The sequence below is a fragment of the Hippopotamus amphibius genome, chromosome 4 (assembly GCF_030028045.1).
Source record: "Hippopotamus amphibius kiboko isolate mHipAmp2 chromosome 4, mHipAmp2.hap2, whole genome shotgun sequence".
Classification (NCBI taxonomy): domain Eukaryota; kingdom Metazoa; phylum Chordata; class Mammalia; order Artiodactyla; family Hippopotamidae; genus Hippopotamus; species Hippopotamus amphibius.
Genome location: NC_080189.1, coordinates 33,597,947 through 33,617,441, shown reverse-complemented (window position 1 = coordinate 33,617,441; position 19,495 = coordinate 33,597,947). Strand labels below are relative to the sequence as shown.

Here is a 19,495-nt window from a genome sequence, read left to right as displayed (position 1 = left end):
TGAAGAGCCATCTATTATCAATGGTTTCATGCAGTGGGAGCTCCTGCAGAGTTCAAAAGCAGGAGAACCTGGCTTGAGGTTTCCTTTAAAGTTCTTTTTTCTGAAGTGTATATGCAAGCAAGAGATTATGACATTTTGAAGTCAAAATAATTCTTAAGTGCCTGTAAAAATGATTTTTACTAAAGTATCATCATTTGTGGTATGATTTGTGTTTTTAAGGACCTGATTACAAAGGTGACTATTTTGAACTTTTAAATTGCTTGTTAGGATGAGTTAATGATTCAGTCATCCATTATTGCGTGTTTTGCTATTGGGGGAAGAAGTAACTTCCGGTATTTTGTGGATCTTTATTTACTTATATGTTGCCTATATGAAAAAAGATGTGAAGATTAAGTGAAGAGAATTTAAAGTAAGACTCTTGCAGTAAAGTCTTATTTCCACGATAAACCTTGAACCAATGGCTATCTCCATTCTCAGCTTCTGTCAGGCTCCTTGTTTTCCTGGGATTCACGTTGGGGATGAATGAGGGTTCAGCCACTGCTTTTCTCCTCCTCTTACATCTCTTAGGAGTTTTACTGTCAATGTCCCTCTCAGGGATATCAAGCCTCCAAGAAAATGAAAAATAGCATTGACGTTGCTCCAGAACCTCGGGAAGGGGATCTGAAAATTAAAACCTCAGTCATACAATGTGTCTCAAACACTCTCCACCTTGTCAAAGCAGGGAGAAATAAAGAAGATGCTAAATACACCTTTTTTTTTTTTTTTTTTATTATTTTATTTTATTTTTTTGGGGGTACACCAGGTTCAATCAACTGTTTTTATACACATATCCCCATATTCCCTCCCTTCCTTGACGCCCCCCCCTCGAGTCCCCCCCACCCTCCCTGCCCCAGTCCTCTAAGGCATCTTCCATCCTCGAGTTGGACTCCCTTTGTTATACAACAACTTCCCACTGACTATTTTACAGTTGGTAGTATATATATGTCTGTGCTACTCTCTCGCTTCTTCTCAGTTTCCCCTTCACTAAATACACCTTTTAATACTGTAATTTATGATTTGTTTTCTAGAGGGTGAACTAATAACAATGGAAGATAAAAAAGGGTTAAAGTGCCACCAATGACCAAATTCCATATATAGTTTGAAGATGGGGAATCATCTGTAGCTGGGAAGTCTGAATATAATGCCATACTGCTCTTTGAATCCTCCTGAGAAATAATCATGAGTAACAGTATAACAGAGCATACAGCATAAATAAGTTAGAGTGAAGACAAAGTTAAGATAAATGGGAAAAATTCTAGAATTTGACTAATCATTTATCTGGCTAGAGGATTCCAGGCAGAACCCTGGAGACCAGCTTTATCATGACTGAATTTAAAAAATCATCAGCTTTGTCTTCCTGATGCATCATGTTTGAATGTTACCCTTGGAGGATTAGTTCTTAACCATCTTTATCTTAAAACATTTCTGAGGTTGCCTCCAATCTCCATTTTACCATTCCATGTATCAAGCAAAATAAACAAGTAAACATCCTCAAATAAACTATGTTGCATGGACTTATGCTGCTTTTTTAAAAAAATTTTGGGATAAGTTGCTTTGAGGCAGTACCTGGAAAGCAGGTGTCACAGAGGATTTAATAAGTAGTGATTTTTTTTTTTTTTTTGGTACACATGGTGAGGGATCATTAAATCATTTGGAGGTTGAAGGTCATGAGAGTCTAGCACATGATTTGCCTATTACAGCTCATACTAAAGAGATCTCTGACTCCACAGCCCAGAGCTTCTCCGAGGATTTCTGTCCCCAAGAGAGGAGAGTCATCTCCACATTGGGAGAAAAACTTTTGCAGAGAAGTATCAAGTGGCCTTGACTCTAGATGTTGAGTTAATTCTAGAATGACAGCCCTGACCTTGAAGGATGTGGGTATTTAATCATCAAAGGATGGAGAAGCCTGTTAGAGAGTGTTTACTTTGGGTCCTAGTGATGATGTCTGAACAAACTAGGTGAACTTTAATAAGGGATTCAGAGTTCTAAAAAAAGGGAGGGAATACCAAATAAGTGGGTTAATTATGCAACACATACCAGTTAAATCAATATGTCATGTGGGGGATATCCTTATGTCGCTCATGTGAAGTATGTTTTGTTCCTATCTTAGAAGATGATGTAAAACTTGTTTTCCTTCTTTCCCTTTCAGCTACCACTGGGCATGCTTGAAGCTGCTTCTTGTTCTGTTTGCTAGTATGGAATTGTCTAGAATAATAATAATAGTGGTGAGGTTCTGACACAAGTTTCTCTCTGTAAGCTTTTACAAATGCCAGCCAGCAACCCAGTGGCATTTCTACCGTAAAATTGGAAGGCCAGTCCATTTCCCCTCTTCCTTATTTTCTTGGTTTCAAATATATTTCTTAGTGCCAATGGAAATAAAAACCAGAAATTAGAGATCAGTATTATCACTTGTCTTTCTTGGTTAGCAAAGAGCTCCTAAAACTGAACTCATCCTAGATGCAGCAATTCTATAGGGCAGTTAATCATCCTATCTTTCTAGCCAGTTGTTCCAGCTCTAAGTAATTTTGTTTCTCTTATTTGTGGCTTCATTCCCAGATAGAATAAAAATAAACTAAAACCATGAAACAGTACTCTGAGGCTGCTTTTGTAAAGTACACAGACTTGGGCTATTTTTTGTAGCATTGCTTATTATCTCTCAATTGCTTGAGTCCCTGAAATCCAACACATGTGAATGAATTAAGTATAGCTCTTAGAAGTGCTCCTTTTATACCAATGCTACTCATTCCTCAGTTTCTTCAGTGTACTATCACCATTCTTATTTTTTCTGTATTCATAGTGGTTCCAGCAATTAAGTGCTTTGCTTCTGGGGGCCAGCAATAAACAATTTATATGACTCATGTTGCATGTCGTCAGTCCTTGGATCCTTTCGTGGGCTTTGCACAGTCTTGATCACTGGCAGCAGCTACCCAGGCACTGACATATATGAAAAGGTTTAGAGTGTCAAAGTCAGCATGGTAAAAATGTGCATTTCACCAATTCTAAGAGTGAAAAATCAAACATTTGGGGAAAGTTTCCAGAATCCATGCTGACACTTGATTTCTTTATGTTTGTCTTAATACCAGCTTTTTTGAGATATAATTCACATACCAAAAAATTTACCCACTTAAAGTATATGAGATATGTAACTATCACTACAACCAATTTTAGAACACTTTCATCACCCCGAGAAGAAACTCCATACCCGTAAGCAGTCATTCCCCATTTCCTCTTCCACCCCCACCCCAGAGGACTACTAATCCACTTTCCGTCTGCATGGATGTGCCAATTCTGGACATTTCATATAAATGAAACAATGTGGTCTTTTGTGACTAGCTTTTTTCACTTAGCATAATGTTCTCAAGATTCATCCATGTTGTGACATGTATTAGTATGTCATTGTTTTTTTATCGCTAAACAATATTCAAGCTGTAGGATTATACACTTATCCATTAAGCAGTTGGTAGATATTTGGATTGTTTCTACTTTTTTGCTTATTATAAAAAAATGCTATTATAAACATTTGTGTACGAGTTTTTGTGTGGACATATATTTTCATTTCTCTTGGGCATACACCAAGGAGAGGTATTGTTGGATCATATGGTAACTTTATGTTTAATGTTTTGAGTACCTTTCAGATTGTTTTACAAAGTGGCTGCATCATTTTGCATCCCCACCAGCAGGGTATGAGGACTCTAACGTTGTTTTTCACCTTTGTCAATGCTTATCATTACCTGTCTTTTTGATTATAAGCCATGCTAGTGGGCGTGAAGTGGAATCTCATTGTGGTTTTATTTTGCATTTCTCTAATGGCTAATGAGGTTGAACATATTTTCATATGCTTTTAGGTGTTGTATATCTTCTTTGGAGAAATGTCAATTCAGATCCTTTGCCAATTTCTAAATTGGGTTGTCTTTTTATTATTGAGTTATAAGGGTCCCTTGTATATTCTAGATGCAAGTCTCTTATCAGATGTATGACTTAACAAAAATCTTCTCCCATTCTTTGAGTTATTTTTTCCACTTCCTTGATGGTCTGCTTTGAGGTATAAAAGTTATATAATTTGATGATGTCTCATTTATCTATTTTTTTCTAGTGTTGCTTATACTTTTCATATTATACCTAAGTGTGTGCTGTTTCTTTCCTAAAATTAGTCCTAATACGGCAAATTTGGTACAAGTGTAGGCTTTGGTATCGTAGTCTTATTTCGAAATTTTAACTCTGCCTTGAATAAATTATTTAAGCTCCCTCAGCCTCAGTTACTCATCTGTAAAATGGACATAATATTAGGATTTATCTCTTGAATTGTTGTGGGGATCAGATTAAATAACGTATGTGAAATACTTAGAATTTTACAGTTGTAGTAATAGTCTATTGTTAGCTATTACTTTTGTTATAATCCCAATAATAATAAATTCTAGTGCTCTGAGAATTAAACTAAAGCCAAGTAGATTCAATGAAGAAGCAATGTAATAATGTACCGCTGTAATGTTTTATAGATAACATTGAATCTGGCCCCCAAGAAAACCAGGTAGTCATAGTAGTTATTTCCAGCAGGAGCTGCAGCTGAGAGATCTTAAGAAGTGCTGTTTCCAAGGTTGCATGACTGGGAAATAATAGAGACAGAGTTAAAACCTAGAGTTTTCTTTTTTTTCTTAAAATCACTAATTCAGTTTTTTCAGTAACAGGTTTGTGGTGGAAGTTAGGCGACTGGAGTTTTGTAGTCTTCATGATAAAGTTTTACCTCAGACAATCATACCAGGAAAGAAAAGAAAGCAATTTTATGAGAAATTAAAATTGATAGTGAGCTTTATATGAAAATCATGGAGTTAAAACATATTTGACAAGAAAGTTTCTGTGCATAGATAACCATAGTCAGTACTAATTATAGTTACATGCACTGTACCTTCTTTAAAAAGAACTTCCTCCTTATTTCCAGTTATACATGCTCATAGTTAGACATTAGTGAACATAGATAAGCAAAAAAGAAAATATCTTTCCAGATGCTTTCTTAATATGCTTACATTCCTAATGCATCTGTATTTAGAAGCATCTTATAAAACGGACAGATTGATTTTCTATGTAATGTGTAGGTTCATTCGGCATGAAGTTAATTTATGTTTTGGTTTTAAATTCTGGGCCTCCGGAAGATTTTTCAGAATTAGTTTGTAGTGTTTTGTTGAGCAGCAAATAGTTATCTTTACAAATCTTCTAAAATTCATTGACTACATTTACTATTTATTCATCTACAGAAAGAAAAAGAACTTATACATTTCTCTTGGTAAAATAGGATAAAACAGGAGCCTCATGAGAAGTTAACTCTCAAACACAAAGATAGCTCATCTTTAGCAACCAGAAAGGTGATTGAGATGACAAAAGTGCTTATTCATTATAAATCCACCAGTTTATGGATAGGCAGCAAACTGTTTAATTACCTTGTGGAGTCAAAGGACAGAGACTCACTGACTTGACTCTCACCCCAGTGCTGCAACTTTGAGGTGCATCTTTTTTTTTTTTTTTTTGCTTCAGGGTACTTTTTTTTTAACTCTTTATTGGAGCATAATTGCTCTACACTGTTGTGCCAGTTTCTGCTGTACAACAAAGTGAATCAGCTGTATTTATACATATATCCCCAGATCCCCTTCCTCCTGCGGCTCCCTCCCACCCTCCCTATCCCACCGCTCTAAGTCATCACCCATCATCGAGTTGATCTCCCTGTGTTATGCAGCAGCTTCCTACTATCTATTTTACATTTGGTAGTGTATATATGTCAGTGCTACTCTCTCACTTCGTCCCAGCTTCTCCTTTGCCACCCACCCTCCCCCGTCCCATGTCCTCAAGTCTGTTCTCTACATCTGCATCTTTATTCTTGCCTTGTCACTGGGTTCATCGGTACCATTTTTTTTAGATTCCATATATGTGAGTTAGCATACAGGTATAACTTGTAGCATACAGCTACAAGTTTTATATAGGACTTTTTTGAGAGCTAGATGCCACTACTTTCTCAAGCTTTATTTTTACTAAAATTCATTGAGGAAAAACACATCTGACTATAACACCAGATCTAAGTTGAAAAACAACTGTGACATTTGAAATGTTATTTATATGAATTAAAAAAAAATCCTTGTAGAAATGAAATGACTTCTGGTCTCAAATCAGTTCTTCCCATCATACCATTTATCAAAAAACCTAAAAGCAAACTGGCAGAATATGCTGTAGGAATTTGAGATTTATTGTCAGAGTCTGTTCAAATGATTTCCCCTCTTTCCTCAGCCTGAACTTCAACAATTTCTTTAGTTAGGACTATCCAGCTTATCTGGGCTTTTTGAAACTCATGGTAAACATATTGGATGATGAGAAAACCTCTAGTGTATTTAAATTTGTCCATATTAAGGAGTTTAGAATAATTTCTACTTAGTTCCTCAAGTATTATTTCATGCAAAAAGGAAAAAGACTTAGTCATTTATCAGTATTTGGGAGATGTGTCATGCAACCATGGGTTTGAATTTGCTATTTCATTTCGTTTTATTTGGCTAGTTAAGTCAAAAATAATGTTAAATAATATGGAGGCAAGATTGTTTTATATAAACACAATCATTTTAAACTGAAAAGATCTGATACCTGACCTTCATCTTAAATTCTAGCAGATGAAAATGTCAGATGCCTCTGTTGGATTAATAAAAGCCAAATGTCATATGGAAAAAAGATTATAAGCTTTAATTATGTGGTTTTACGAGGATAGGTTTCATGAAAATCAAGGCTTTAATAGTGTCTATAATTGGAAAATTCTTTTCATCATAAGAAATTACAAGTCACTCTAAATCTGTGCAAAAATTGGAAATTTTGTCCTAGGAAATAAAGCTAAAGACAGTTTCACTGTGTGTGTATATTAAAAAAATCAAGTGATAGCAATTTTCCTTAATAAAACCTGAAGCCTGTTATCGTTAAGTGCACAGTGTCTGGGTGCTAGAATTTTTTGTTTTTAACTTGACTTAAAACTTTAGGGTATAAAGAACTATGTACTTTAAGGATCTCTGCCTGCTATTGTAATTAATGATTTGTTACTATCTGTTTGAAATAGCAAGAACTGTGGAAACCATCACAGTTTCTAAGTAGATCAATTTATAAGTCCATTTCAATATAACAGTGACAGATTATGAATGAAGGAGAAAGATAAGATCAGTTAGAGATGAGAGAAAGGGATGGTGGGAGCAAATTTGAGGAAGAATAGTGTTTATTGCTTTTGGTTATTCCAGGTGTACCTGCCTTGCTAATGAAACACGTGGGCACTAATTTTTTTTTGAAGAGAGGAGTATCTCACATTTTAATTTTGTGTAGTTATGTTTTTTACTCTTTAAATGATTATTATCTTTATAATTAAAAACAAATTCACTTAAGCTATACACTAGAAAAATATTTCAGAGATTAAAATGATTTAATAGCTTTGTTAAAAAAAGCTTTTACAAAGTATTAAAAAAAAGATGCACACTTTAAAACAATAGGCAATAATATGAAGTCAGTTCACAGAGGAATGAATATGAATGACTTATAACCTATGAAAACTGTTCAAGCACCTACCAATCAAAAGCTCATTAGTTTTTCTAGAGTCTGTCATACAGAGTGAAGTAAGCCAGGAGGAGGAAAACAAATACTGTATGCTAACTCATATATACAGAATCTAAAACAAAAAAAAATGGTACTGATGAACGCAGTGACAGGGCAAAAATAAGGATGCAGATGCAGAGAATGGACTGGAGAACACAGGGTTGGGGGTGGGGCGAGGGGCGAAGGGGAAGCTGGGACGAAGTGAGAGAGTAGCATAGACATATATACACTACCAACTGTAAAACAGAGAGCTAGCGGGAAGTTGCTGTATAACAAAGGGAGATCAACTTGATGATGGGTGATGCCTTAGAGGGCCAGGATGGGGACGATGGGAGAGAGTTGCTGGAGGGAGAGGATATGGGGATATATGTATAAATACAGCTGATTCACTTTGGTGTACTTCAAAAGCTGGTACAAGAGTGTAAAGCAATTATATTCCAATAAAGATCTTTAAAAAAAAGCTCATTAACTTTTAATGGAAGAAATACTGAAGTAGAAATCCTGAGTTGGCATTCCTAAATTCTGTTCAAGTATGTTTAACATACTCAATCTCATTCAAAAGAAATAGTGGCTGTAATATACAGTAATATTTCATTGAGTGTCTAACTGTAGATACCTGGGGAGTTTTTGTTTGCTTGTTTTGTTTTTGTATTTCTAAGACTGGCTTGTGGTAGTCGTGGAGACTTCCTTCATGGGGCAAAAATTTCATTCAGTTTTTTTTTGGATGGGGTTTAATCTTACAAAATAAATTCTCTGAGATAACTCTGGTGATTGCCAGGCAGCCTAAGGTTAATTGATTTAACTTCTCATAATTTACTTTGTCAAGTTTCTATTTCAGGTTATGAGTATAAGTTTACTATAGTGACTCTGTCAGAAACACTAAGTTATATTAATAATTATAAATGGCTAACTTTTAATACTACAGAATATGTTTGGTTTGATGATGCTGGGCTGTGAACTCTTGGTAATCAAAACTAGATGTCATGGTATAACATATATATTAAAATGGGCACAGATAACACAGGATGCTTTTTATAAATGTAGTCTGCAAATTGTGTTACTTTAAAATGAACTAGAAACTCACTTATGGGAATGCTGATCAAGTCTTAGATATGGACCAAAAGATGTATGTTTATTTAGTTTTTAAAAGAGAAAATATTTGTATTTAAATTTCCTGCAAATGTCTTTGGTGTTGTATTTACAGATGGTAAAATTCTCTTTATTTGTAAATTTAGTTTCATATTTTAGCAATTTCAAATATACTGAAAATGAAAGGTTTAGTAATAGGTGGAGTATATTTTTCTCTTTACTAAGTTTTCCATAGGCCCCTTCCTTTCCATTCTCAATGCTATTACCCTTGTTCTGAGCCTTTCAGCCACCTGGCAGTCAGTGGTCTGTTGCAGTTGGCCCTTTCTGGATGAGCTGATTGTTAAATTTTCAGGAACTTTGTGAGCTGGTTGTTAAGCACAACTAGCATTAAAAATTAATTGATTTAAACTTAATTAAATTATTTATATTAAAATGAAGGTAATAAACTCAAAAGTTATCAGTACATAATTATCTATGCCACTGAGGTTATGTTGATTGTATCTAAATGGTAATCACACTATGTTGTGATATGCAGCTGTGTATCTCTTCACCACTCTGTTCAGTGACTTCACATTTGGTGGCTTGAAATTGGTCATGGTGGGAGTTATCTATACCACAGAAATTGGCCAATACTGTAAGTCACTTTTGCTTTTTTTCTTCCTGGAGAAGGCATGGTTAAAGATGTGCCACCACACCACACCACACCCTGCTTCTAGACCCTCCTTCTAGCACTCTGTCTAGAATAACCCACCAAGCTTAATTTTTTTCCTTAACAGTAAAAGGTGAATATGGTAAAGGAAGAAATGATATTGGAAGGATGTAAAAATCTAGTTTTTGCCATTTAGTAACAGACAAATGTAGCATCTTTGAGCCTCCATTTCTTTATCCTTCGTGTAGGGCAATGATCTCTTTTTGTTCTAACTACCTATCAAAATTTTCAAATTGAAATCACAGTGTGTAATTAATGTTTGTGAAAGTGCTATTTACACATAATTTTTTTATTAGTAGTAAACACTCGCTTCACCTTTTCACTTCTTAAGTTTACAAAGGCTTATAACCAACAAATGGAGTTTATATCCTAAATTGATGTCCCAGATTTTCCATACTCGTCCTTCCACCTGTGTTGGCAGATGTGCTTCCAGAGCTTATGTTGGATACTGGATGGCGAGCACCAGGCGGGTGTGCCAACACTTTCACAGACGATGCCCGCTGCAGATGCTGCATGATCACAGCACATTTTAACTGCTGTGTTCAGACTGCGCTCAACTACTTTCATTCTTGTTCTCCAGGAAAAATTACCAGTGGATCACACTGGGCAGTAAAGATGAAACTTAATTATCAAACCCTCAAACCCTTTGTTGAGTTTTGCAGGCTCTTGTAAAAATGCAAATATTGCAAGTTAATGGAAAAAACTGACGTATTAAGCCATTGTCACTTGTTGATATCTTGGTCAGAAATGGTTGGTGAAACTACTGAGCCTTTGAGCTGGGTCTTTTTTTTTTTTTTTAATTAATTAATTGGCTGCGTTGAGTTTTTGCTGCTACATGAGGGCCTTGTTGCAGAGAGTGGGGGCTACTCTTTGTTGTGGTATGTGGGCTTCTCATTGCGGTAGCTTCTCTTTTTGGAGATCATGGGCTCTAGGCACGTGGGCTTCAGTAGTTGAGGCACGCAGGCTCAGTAGTCACAGGCTCAGTAGTCATGGCTCTCGGGCTCTAGAGTGCATGGGCTTAGTTGCTCCGCGGCATGTAGGATCTTCCCAGAGCAGGGATTAAACCCGTGTCCCCTGCATTGTCAGGCAGATTCTTAACCACTGCACCACCAGGGAAGTCCCTGAGCTGGGTCTTAATTCAATTACATTTTAAGGAAGGACAAGTTGTAGAGACATCAGGAACACAGAGCAGGGACTGGCTGAAGAAGGTGGAGACTAGGGAAGTGTAAACCAGAATCTGGACGCTTGGGGTGGGAGTGGTGAAGGTGGACATGAGCACCTTCTGCAAAGTTTTGCCTTGAAACGGTGTCAAAATATTTGCATTTGGCATAGCATTTCCTCTTTATTCTGAATGGCTTTGCTAGAATACTTTTCCTATTATGAGTTTATTTTGCCTCTTAGATATTGCTAAAACACTCCCTTTTGATTTTTGGTGGGTAACATGCATTTTGATGTATTACCAAAGTCTCAATGACACCAAATTTTAACTGTCTGAATAAAAGAAAGATGCTAAGGGTAAAAGCCTATGTTGGGAATCATGGATTCGGAGTTTAATTTCTTTCTTTAATAAATATGAAATTTCACATGGGAAAGGTCTCATTTTCTCAAATTTCATTTAGAAGTTTCTCTTTGTACATGATTTCTTTGTTTTACAACTCTCCTTCCCCTCCCTCCTTCCTCTTTGTTTTCCCTTTTCTTTGACTTTTTAGATTTTCTTATCTCTGGGAAGATTATTTTGCCTTACTCACAGTAGTTAGAAACAATGAATTTGAAAATAACTGGCATATCCTGCATGAGTATTTACTATGCCAGCTTCCTTAGCTTCCATCATAAATTGCTATTTATTAGCTGTGTAGTGGGCAGATGTGCGTAACTGCTGTGGGGCGAGGAGACAAAACATAAGAAAATTATGATCCGCACCCTCATTCAGGGGTGATGATTAAGTCAACAAATTGATACTTCAGCTGCAGTCAGTTCATTCAACAAATAGGTCATTGCTGAGTACTGTGTGCTACGGTTAACAAAATTATATAAGGGGGTTGATTGAGGGTCTGCCTGCTTATTCACAGATCATTTTGTATTTGAAGTGACAGACTGGACTTCAACAAACTATGAACTCCTAGTATCTGGTTATTTGGGGGAATTTTTTTTTTGAAGAATTCTTTTAGAATAGAATGCTTAACAGTTTGTTTTTTCCTTTGGGAATGATTCTACCATCATCCCCAGTCCTTTTAGACAAAGCTATAGTCACATCAATTCAGGGGTGTTGATGTTTTATACAGTTGTGTTCTGGAAGCTATGAATCCCTGGCATTTATATAGGTTAACTTATTTTCATATTTATGCACCATCACCGTTTTTACACATGCTAGAAAATTTGAAACTGTATCTGATTCCAAGTCTACATTGGAGATTAAATCAAGTTAACATTTATATCTGTCTCTCCTCTCTCTATTTTAGCTGGACCAGACCAATTTTGAGGAAAGGGTACAGACAGCGCCTGGAATTGTCAGACATATACCACATCTCTTCTTCTGATTCTGCTGACAATCTATCTGAAAAATTGGAAAGGTATGTTCATGGACATTGTTTATTAGTTGAGAGAAGTTAATATTATTTAGAATTAGAGAACTGACATTAGAGGGCTTAATTCTTAAAATGGCATATTTATAATAGGAATATCTCATTTTCTTGATGAAGTCTTGATCAGTTAAGAATTAAACAATGGAAGGATGAAAGAAAAAGGAACCATTTTCCTGAGATAGGACTGTTTTTTTTTTTTTTTTTTTTTTGAAAAACACGTATTTTAATTCTGGGAAGCTACCTGTCTAAAGAATCTTAAGTGGATTTTGTGAAGACTGGAATAACGTCCTTATGAAGCAAGTTGTGTACATTTGCCTCCAAAATCTTTTTTTTTTTTTCTTCTTTTTTTTTTCTTTTCTTTTTTTGGCGTAGTCGGCAGGATGCCTCCAAAATCTTAATGTGTGAGTACAAATGTACATACTTGGAAATCTTAGGATAAAGGCTGTTAGATGTCAAAGAAATGTAAAAATTTCATATTTTTGAGTATATGTTGGATGCTAGGTGTGATCTCCTCTCAGCCACTCTGGAAGGAAAGCATCGTTATCTCTGTCTTACAGAAGAGCAAGCTGAGGCTGAGAGAGATGATATAATTTTCCAGCTAATAACTGATCGAGCTGTGGTTCAAACCCAGGTCCATATTCCTGGCTTCCCCAGGAGCAGTGTTTCCCATTGTAAAGAAGTCTCCTTTTCTACGAGTATTGGTTACAATCCTTTTGATTGCCAGTGACAGAAACCCAGTCAACTAGCTTAAGTACATAAAAAGGAGGGAATTTATTGGCTCGTGTAGTCTACCTGTGTGAAGGCCTAGGTAGAGAACTGGCCTTAGGGACTGTGGAACCAGGAACTGGTTGTATTCTCTCAGACCAGCTTCCTCCATGCAATGGGTCCTCAGAACCCTTTGCTTATATGTTTATAGACCACAGAGGAAAGAGTCCTTTCCCTGTGGCCAAATGTGAAAAATCCCAGAAACTTTTGGGTCACAGGCTTACTCCTTGGACCAACAACAATCTATGAATGAGCTGGACTGGGTTTTGTGCCAGCAGCACAGGGTCTGATACCAGAGGAAGGGGAAATGTGAGAGGGAGTTAACAAAAAAAAAAAGAAGAGAAAAAGAAGTAGCTGCTTTTAACTGCACCAAAATAAAAGTGTTGAGTAGATGTGTAATTTGTTTACCTTATTTTCATTAAATTCATTGAATTTCTTTTGAAATTTCAAGGCAAATAAGATATTCAACCTTATTTTTTCTTGATTTTTTTTCAAACAATTAGGCTAGTGGGAGTAGCAGCTGCACATTTCCAAGATCAAGGTCCAGCTCCTAATATTGAGCACTTAGTGTGTGTAAGTGCCATGAGAGCAGGGATATGTTTTGTTTTGTTTTTGTTTGATTTGTTCTGTTTATGATGTACCTGAAATAGGGTCAAGAATAGGGTCTAGTATACACAATTGTCCCTTGGTGGATTTCCTGTGGATATAAAAATCTGTGGATGCTCAAGTCCCTTATACAAAATGCATATAACTTACACACATCCACTCATATATTTTAAATCAACTCTAGATTACTTCAATACCTAATACAATGTAAATGCTATGTAAATTGTTGCCGGCACAGGACCAATCCAAGTTTTGCTCTTTGGAACTTTCTGGAATTTTTTTTGGTGACTATTTTCCATCCCCAGTTGGTTGACTCTGAGGATGCGGACCCTGCAGACATGAAGGGCTGACTGTAGTAGGTGCTCAGTAAATATTTGTTGAATGAATGAATGATGATTGAATGTGAAATGGCTAGCATTATGTAAAAACCTGTAACACCTCTGCAGAGATAAAATATATAAACATAGTACATTGTAGGTATATCAGCAAGTTCGAAATAATATAGTAGATGCTGAATATCTAAGTCCTAAATGGATGCTGAGGGAAAGACTAATCAGAGTAGGACTAGGTTAATCAAAACCTGTGCACTCCAGGTTTATTTTTATTTATGGCTAAATAGAGGACAGACACCTGAATTTGTAGAATTATCTGGCCTAACATTGTTTTCTCCTCAGTTTTCATTGTGCCTCCATATCAATTCAATTTTTTAAATGTACGTATTTTGTTTCAGTTCAACAACACTGTGCCAGTGTAAGTCCATAACTCTATTATTTTTGTCTTTTTGGGGGTATCTCTTCTTCACTCTTTTTTTTCTTTTTTTTATAAAAATTGTTACTTAGAACTTACTGAAACATTTTGGAAGAGTGACACACCACTTATAGTACTTTGTATCTCTCTGCCCTTGGAAAGTGAACCCGGCCATACATTTCAAAGCTGACATGTGACAAAAGCCCTGGGTGGTTACCATGGGGTTGAAGTACATTGGCCCATCTGGCTCAATTTGTGGCTGGATTTGAACCCTGTGCATCACTCCTGTGTGCAAACTACACATCCATTCCATGATTGTAGCTAAGCTGCTAACTTGAAAAGTATAACATTTCTTCCATTATGACTCAACTCTTGGTGTTTGGAATGTTTACTGGGTCTGTTGTGGTATCGTGGGAACCACACCATCTGCTCTCACTGCTGATCCCTTCCCTCAGGTTCCACTAGTTCAAGTCCCATCCACTGAAAAATTCCCCAGCTTTGCCTTCCCCTCAGATCGCTATCCCATTCTTTTTTATTTTTATTTTTTCATAGCAAATATCTGTCTGCTCTCCTGGTCTCTCTACTTCTCCTTTCCTTTACATCTCAGCGCCCTGAAATACGGTTTCCATGTCTACCGTATTCCTAGAATGACATTGACCAGGGTCACCAGAGGTCTCTTAATGTCAAATATAGTGACATCTTCCTATCATGACTTCAGGGGTTGACCACTTCTTCCCACCTTGAAGCCATTTCTTTGGTTTACGTACCACCTCTCTTCCTGGCTTTCTCATCTGACTCATATTTCTTTTGAAAGAGAGGCAGAATCTTAGGCATGATAGATAGTAAGCTTCTCAGGGAAGGCAGTGTCCATGCACAGTGCTCATGACTGCCAAACCTGCCCTCAAATCTCAGATACGTGGTCTTCCTTTGGAGTAACTTAGAACCACCTCTAATCATGGTAGATGGATAGTAATGAGAATAGCTGTTGATAAAATGCAAAGTCTTTATTTAGTTCTTTCCTGTGAAACTTCTCATCTCTGTACAGTTTAAAAATGAAGATGAGGGTAACATTTAGGGATATATTTTATCCACTTGGGAAGAGAAAGAGGGTTTTTTTAAAATACATATTTGTTGGAGTATAATTGCTTTACAATGTTGTGTTAGTTTCTGCTGCACAACAAAGTGAATCAGCTGTATTTATACATATATCCCCATATCCCCTCCCTCTTGAGCCTCCCTCCCGCCCTCCCTATCCCACCTGTCTAGGTCCTCACTAAGCAGCAAGCTGATCTCCCTGTGCTCTGCAGCAGCTTCCTGCTAGCTCTCTGTTTTACAGTTGGTAGTGTATATATATATGTCAGTGCTACTCTCTCACTATGTCCCAGTCTCCCCTTCCCACCCTGTGTCCTCAAGTCTGTTCCCTACCTCTGCATCTTTATTCTTGCCCTGTCACTAGGTTCATCAGTACCATTTTTCTAGATTCCATAAAAATGCGTTAGCATATGGTATTTGTTTATCTCTTTCTGGCTTACTTTACTCTGTATGACAGACTCTAGGTCCATCCACCTCACTGCGAATAACTCAGTTTCATCCCTTTTTATGGCTGAGTAATATTCCATTGTATATATGTGCCATATCTTCTTTATCCATTCATCTGTTGATGGACATTTAGGTTGCTTCCATGTCCTGGCTATTGTAAATAGTGCTGCAGTGAACACTGTGATACATGTATCTTTTTGGTGTATGGTTTTCTCAGGATATATGCCCAGGAGTGAGGTTGCTGGGTCATATGGTAGTTCTATTTTTAATTTTTTAAGGACTCTCCATACTGTGAGAAAGAGGGTTTTGTTGATAAAAGAAAGGTAAATATAATCAGCTGATGAATGTATGGTATTTGAAAGAAAGCATAACATTTATTTGACACTGACCATTTTTCAGACTATTTGATTTCTATTCCTACCAGAAAATATAGAATTTGATACTATTCTAATTTTTCAAAGACTTCTATTGTAAAGAATGACTTTAGTAGTTGAAAATCAAATTTGATGATACTTGTTTTATACCCCTACATTTAAAAACAAGTTTTTCTAATGTTAAATCACAGAAAAATACACCTGACTTTTAATCTTGTTTTCAATTTGACAGTTAGATTTTGTAAAATTCACTACAGTTCTAAACAGGTAAAAATCAAGCAAGTAAGGGAAAAAAATTAAATATTTATTTTTCCCTTGTTCCAAGCACAGCAATGTGTATTCATTGAGTCATATTTTATTTGTCTACCTCTTGCATTCATTGCTTTTTAGAAGCCCAGAACCTTTCTTTAAGACCTATAGTGTGGCCTTTTCATGAAGTCAACTCCCTGAAAATTGATAAATGGTGGAGCGTTGAATTCTGCCAAACATCTGCCTGAGTGTCGGTGTTGGAAGGTCCCCACAAGGTGTTGTCTCTTTAGTCACTTGGATTAATCTCCGTGGATGTACTTGTGTGAATGAAACTATGTTAAAGGAAATAGAAAATTCAAATATTTGCACATGCAACTTACTGGTCCCACTTTTTATTCTTTTGCAGAGAATGGGACAGAGAACTGGCTTCTAAGAAAAATCCTAAACTCATTAATGCCCTTCGGCGATGCTTTTTCTGGAGATTTATGTTTTATGGAATCATATTATATTTAGGGGTAAGGATCTCATTTGTAAATTCATTATTGGTAAAATAATTATATTCAGTTTTATGATTATAGAAGGACTAAGGTAATCTGGTACACAGATAAAAGGACTAATTTAACTCCGAATATAAAGAAACCACTAAAACTCCAGGGGAGATGAGTCAAAAATGTTTTGAGACTAGGATGTCTTGGAACACAGGTGGCAATTTATAATTTAAAGTGGGTTCAGTAAAATAAATTTAAAAATTATTTTCTGTTATAATCGAAAATCACAGTATACTACCGGTATATGAGGTTGCCGGTATTTTATTTTCCTGTATTCAACAGGAGAAAGTCAGGAGAAAATGTCAGGAGGAGAATTAGGTAAAATTCAGCAAATTACATATATGAGTGTTTGTAATATTTTGAAATCATATCTGCATGCTGAATTGTTTCAAGAAAAAAATAGCAAAAATTAAAAATATGGCTGCGAGGTACTCCTGCAGTATGTTTTCTCAGTCTCCTAGGTCTTCATTGTGAAGAGAGCTCCATGAGTGAAGACCTCAGGCTTTATGGTGTTTTAGTGCAGTCTAGGATGTTCCCCAGCTGCTGTCAAATATGACTCTGATCTGTTATCTTTTACATCACCAGAGCATCATTTGGAATCCTTGACTGTAACCTGTAAAAGTGATGGCAGGTTGGAACTTATTTAGTCTTCAAGTAAAGCCTGTGCACAATATTTGCTTTGGGAGGTTAAGCACCAATTGGATGGATTTGTGTTGTAATTATATTGGTCTTCATGCCTTTGGGAGTGAGGGGTGCTATAGTGTCTCCCAAAGAGATGCCATGCAAGTTGTATTGCTTTAAGAACTTGTACTTAATACACATCAAATAAATACATTTACACATTCATTTGGACAAAGATGACCACATTTAGGTGCAGAATGTTTTGTAATGCTCTTGATTACATCCTGGAAGAAAGGCTTCTGGTTTTTGAAATTATCTATCTATTGATATCTATCTATCTACCTACTGATTATCTATCTATATCTATCTATCTACCTATCTATCGATCGCTATAGAAACCTGCAGCAGTTTGGGGGTGAAAATATTTTATTTCTAAATATGAATTAGGTAGCTGAAGAATTAACTGTCTTTTAAGATATCTTTGAGGTGATTTTTCTTAATGAGAGCACCCAGAGCTTTGGGAAACAATTTTATTCATAGCTTCTGACTCTATTTGACTTAATTTTTAAAAATGTGTTTTGTTGTTTGCCTTAATGACTATACTGTCTGCATTTGAATCAGTGTATAGAAGTATAGTTTACTCCGACCATATCATATAAGAATGCAGCAGTCTCAATAAGTCATCCTTGGATTGAAGTGAATGATATTTCAAACAGTTGTTATGTCATAGCTAAGACTGCGTAGAAACTCAAAAGTTTCTCTTCATATTCTCCATCACATGCTGCTTCCATTGGTTAACATAAGTACAACTGAGTTTAAACTGGAAGAGAGGCTGAATTATTAAGTCCCTTTTATGCTCTGCCTGACTTGTGAGATAATTTATTCCTCTAGATTCCACCACAAGAGAAGTTTCATATGAACAAAAGCACTCACCTAAACATGAACATTTAGATGATACATGAGCATATTACAAAATTTATTTTTGGTCTGGTATACACAGATCTAAAAATAAGTAAAATATAGTTTAATATTTATTGAGTACCTAATCTGTTCCAGGTTGAACATTAAGCCCTTTATACAGATTATTTAATTCTCCTAGTAACTCCATGGAGCAGACATTAGTATCTCTAATTTATAGAAAAGGAAATTGAGATGCAGGAAATTAAGTACCTTTTCCAGAGTTATGCACATGGTAAATTTGAGTGATAGCCAGTTCTCCTTGGTTCCAAAGTCTACAACCCTTCCATTAGGTCATATTGTAATTGCTATGTAACTATATTTATAATGATTGTATGTAGGTACTCAATAGAATGGTGACTGTCGTAGTGAGTCTTGGGTCTGCTGAACTTCTTTGCATCTGCTCAGGAGATATAGATTAAAAGCTTGAAGGTTGAGGATTCTTCCAGAGTCACTGCAGGGGCAAGTCTGAAGAAAGTTCAGAGCAGGTAGCAGGACAGGGGAACTAACTGAAATCTTCCCACTTACACTTGGGAAGGAACTGTGTGAAATCCACCCAAGAGCCAGCAGTGCTGAGAGTCAAACAAATAGAAAAAATTAAGGGGTAGAAGAATGGAGTGGATGTGGAGAAGGACTAACTTATTCTTAAACTTCTTAAGCTTAAAAGCATCTCAGCAAAAGGAATCTTAAAGCATTTCTTGGTGTATTAATTACCCAGGGGTGGGAGTGAGGGGACTGAGTGGTGCTCCTCAGCTAAGGTGAGCCCAAGGCCGCTGGTCTGGAACTGACAGCATGTTTAAATGGCAAAGTTGATTTCCATCAGCTCAACTTCTGCTGATAACTAGCAGAGTATGGGTGAGGAGAAGAATTGATGGGGAAAGCAGTTGAAATGTGTATGGTGAGAAGGCATGGCGAGGAAATTTACATTGGCAGTGGCACAGATGTAGTGGGGCTGTGGGTTTCTCACGCTTGGCACAGAGTAAAGGCTTCATGGCCTCATCGTGCTGTTTTAAATGGTGAAAATGTTGAAAACTGTTAAGTCTTTTTTGTGTGTGTGTGTGTTAAGTC

The 19,495-nt window shown here is 36.5% G+C and overlaps 1 protein-coding gene across 3 annotated transcripts in view; it reads left to right on the top strand.

Annotated features, from left to right (window-relative positions):
• CFTR (CF transmembrane conductance regulator) overlaps positions 1-19,495 on the top strand; it is a 172,430-nt gene that overhangs the window by 18,948 nt on the left and 133,987 nt on the right. For all 3 annotated transcript variants that reach the window (XM_057732381.1, XM_057732382.1, XM_057732383.1), the window contains exons 2-3: positions 11,899-12,009; positions 16,708-16,816. In XM_057732381.1, coding sequence (XP_057588364.1) covers positions 11,899-12,009; positions 16,708-16,816 — 220 coding nt within the window. The remainder of the gene's footprint in view (positions 1-11,898; positions 12,010-16,707; positions 16,817-19,495) is intronic.